General features: G+C 51.4%; 1 protein-coding gene across 1 annotated transcript; it reads left to right on the forward strand.

Moving 5' to 3' along the window:
* The first annotated feature begins 444 nt into the window (after positions 1-444).
* Positions 445-1168, forward strand: LOC119339935 (auxin-induced protein 15A-like). Its single transcript, XM_037611836.1, has one exon. It carries the CDS (start codon positions 648-650, stop codon positions 945-947), a length of 300 nt encoding a protein of 99 aa, XP_037467733.1. The 5' UTR covers positions 445-647; the 3' UTR covers positions 948-1168.
* Positions 1169-3600: the final 2432 nt, after the last annotated feature.

Here is a 3600-nt window from a genome sequence, read left to right on the forward strand (position 1 = left end):
ATCGAATCCAAAACACAAAAACTGGAGCATATAAATCCAATTATTTGTTGAAAATCGTGGATAGAGAAGAGCCACAGGTCTTCGCCTCAGATCACCGGCTCACCGCCGCGTCGGGATCCGAAGTGCGTCAAGCGTGTGGCGTCGCTCAGACGAGCGGCAGCCATGGCCCATGGCCGGGGATGCATGGCTCTCCAAGTCTCGGCCTGGTTCACCAACCTCACCGTGCGTACGAGGCACGTACAATGCACTTGTACTGCCGCCTCTTGACACACTGGCCCGCCCATTCACGTCTCTGCAGCCAGCTATAGCACCGGGACTGGTTTGATTAAATATCAATGCATGCAGATACACACATAGATATATAGGGACAGTACACTCCCAGTCCCATGTGCCATGTCCAGCTTAGCAAAAAAGAAACCGCCACACAACCAGTTGCAGCGCATGCCATGCTGCACGCTCAGCTCAGATCAGACCACCTCTTGATGATTGCCTCCACTAGAGCAGAGCAGAGTATCTCCACGCCGATGCCGGAGCTATAAATACGGGGCTAGCCTCGGTTCCCACCACACTTCAGTCTTGTGCAACCGAAACAACATACTACAAGCAGCCCGGTCTTGTTTGCTGGAAGCTCAGCGGGGAGGAGATCAATGGCGGGGAAGCTCTACCAGCTCATGGCCAGGCTGCACCTGGCCAAGGGACGGGCGTCGGCGGACGTGCCCAAGGGCCACTTCGCGGTCTACGTCGGCGAGCAGCGGAAGCGGTTCGTCATCCCGACGGCGTACCTGAGGCACCCGTCCTTCCTCGTGCTGCTCAAGCGGGTGGAGGACGAGTTCGGCTTCGACCACCGCACCGGCGGCGGCCTCACCATCCCCTGCTCAGAGGGCGACTTCGCCGACATCGTCGGTGGCTGCTCATCCTCCTCCTCCCCGGCGGTGGATTACCACTAGATATGTAGCAGCTCGTCCGACCACACCGGCGCCGGCGCATGCATCGGCCTGTCCAGCCATTGATATGATCACTGCTAGATTGCTACATTAGGACGGATACATTTTGTTATTAGCTGAGGATTAGTTATTCTTGGAACGTGGCATTAGTACTCATCAATGTACTGTTGCATTTGCTTGAACCCTGTAAATTACTCGTCACATTAAGGGATATGAGAAAGTCTGCTGCTCTCATCTCATCACATTGCAATTTTCTCCAGATCGGTGTTCGATGTTGGTTGCTTACAGTTTGTACCATAGGAAAGCCAAAGGTTTTTCTGTTAGGAGTGACGATACAGTGGGACACGAATACTAGCTAAATACATTCAGTGCCACTGTGTTCGCTATTCAACTCAGAAGACCTGAATTCACTTCAGGCTTTCCTCTGCCTATCAGTACCTTTATTCCGCCACTTTATTACACGATATATAGGCAGTAGATCATTCTCTCAGCTTTTTCTTAACGTGGATGGTTTTCTTAACTTGATGCAGTAGATTTTTCTTTTAAAAAGAAGGATTACCCGGACCTCTGCATCACTTTGATGCACACAACTATTGATAGGCAGTAGATGATGAATAATGTCAATCTACTTCCAATATCACACACTTAAGGGTTTCATGTTTAACAAAAAACCGCTTCACGCCCCGCGTTGTCAGGTGGCAATCTGCAACCGCCGGCCCTTAACCTTCCATCCCCCCTTTTCCTCGCTGCCGCAAGTCAACGCCTCATCAGGGGCAACGTCTGGAACCGTCACCCGAAGCTGATGCTCGCCCAGATCAGGGGCAACGTCTGGGGCGTCAGCCTAGTTGAGGAGGCTCCGTTGTGGGCGCCTCTCGCCCACTCGTAGGTGGGGTCCCTCCATCGCAGGAGGGGTTAGTCCACCGATGAGTCTCTCTCTGCCTCAATCTGGCGTGGCCAGGTGGGTTCGCCAACGGGTTTGATCCATGCCATATCTGGTCGTGGCCGCGGACTTGAGCCGGGCCAAGCCTTTGTCAGTGGCATGTTGGCTTCCTTTGGTGATCTCGGATCGGTAGATTGGTAGCAGTGCATGGGTTTAGGGTATTATACATCAGGGTGGCAGCCCTAAATGGCCAGCTTGCGGCTCACTCTCTAGCGAGCAACATTGCAACAAATGTTGGCGATGCTCCTTAACCATGTAGGGGGCAAGGTGCGTTGTGGCGGGTGGTCCTGGCGAAGTTGTCGCCGTCTGTGGCAGCCAAGCCTGGATCCAGATCTAGAGTCCTTGGTCCATTGTGGTGGGTATGGTGGCTTGAGTACCCTTGGGGAGGTGTGCAATAGGGGCCGAGCAAATGTTGGGCACCTCAGCGTCGGCGCTGGCAGCGATGCATGCATGTGCCGTGTTCCTCTTGGTGGTGCCACCTTGGCTCCCCCTTGCTAGCACCTAGGGTTTCGTTTGCACCTATCTTTTACACATGACAACTCCTTCTCTCTGTCCTTTCTGCTTGCCAGCACGATCAGTGCTCCTTGGTCTGGAGCGAGAGGGTAGAGGGTCCTCTCCTCTCTGACATCAGTTTTGGTGGTGATGATGCGACAAAGTCAGGTGGTTTGTTCCAGGTGGGGCATGTTCGCTTGTTGTAAGCGTCCTTGGTCGTGTCTTGTGGTGGTCTGGCCTCTCATGTGCTTCTTCTCAACAGCTTGCTGGAGGCGTCTAGTAGTGCACTCCAGGTGCTTCTTAACGTGTTTGGCTTGTTTTGCGGGGTTCTTTTTACCAACGTACATAAGAATTATCTCAATACTATGTATCGCTCCGCTGTGTGGCTTTATTTACTTATAAAGTGAGGATATGTTTTTTTTGAAACGGAGGCAAAAGATTTGCCTCATCTATTAAATAAGAAGAGGATAGAGTTTGTTACAAGGGCACACTTTTACACGGCATGGAATATTACTCACACAAAATAATGTTCCCTAATTTTTTGCTCTGGCGGTGATTCAAAGGTTTGCCTCGTAGATGATGTTGTTTAACAAGATTGGTGGTGGAGCACTCTTGTTCCGGAAAACACGGGCATTCCGCTTGTTCCAAATGGTCCATGACACGAGCATGGTTAGAGAGGCCATCGCCTTCCTGTTGGGGACTCCGGCGCCAGTCCTATTTGTCCATCATTCCTTGACCGAACTCTCAAGATGCCATATAGAGGTGTCCATATGATGAAGCCCAAATTTTGCAATAACCAAGTTCCATAGCCTAATCGTGAAGCGGCATTTGAAGAAAAGACGCGGTCCATTTTCTTGCTCTCTCTTGCAAAGGATGCAAAGACCACAATTTGGCCATCCTCGTTTTTGTAGCCTATCCGCAGTCCAAATTCTGTCTTGGATAGCCAACCAAGCGAAGAATTTAGTCTTTGGTGGTGCCCAAGTTTTCCAAACCATTTGGTCCATGGGAGAGAGAACCAAGCCAAGGAATTGGGCCTTGTAGGCGGAGGCTGCAGTGTAGTGCCCGCTTGTCGTATGCTACCACACAATAGTATCTTCAGAGAGTGCATCCAGATGCACATCATTCACAAGTGCCCATAGGGTGAAGAATTGTCGGATGTGCTCAACGGAGACAACCGTGGAGGTGTTGACCTTGAGGATCGATGCATTATTATGTAGCCCCCCC

Source organism: Triticum dicoccoides, chromosome 7B, assembly GCF_002162155.2.
Source record: "Triticum dicoccoides isolate Atlit2015 ecotype Zavitan chromosome 7B, WEW_v2.0, whole genome shotgun sequence".
In the NCBI taxonomy this organism is placed as follows: domain Eukaryota; kingdom Viridiplantae; phylum Streptophyta; class Magnoliopsida; order Poales; family Poaceae; genus Triticum; species Triticum dicoccoides.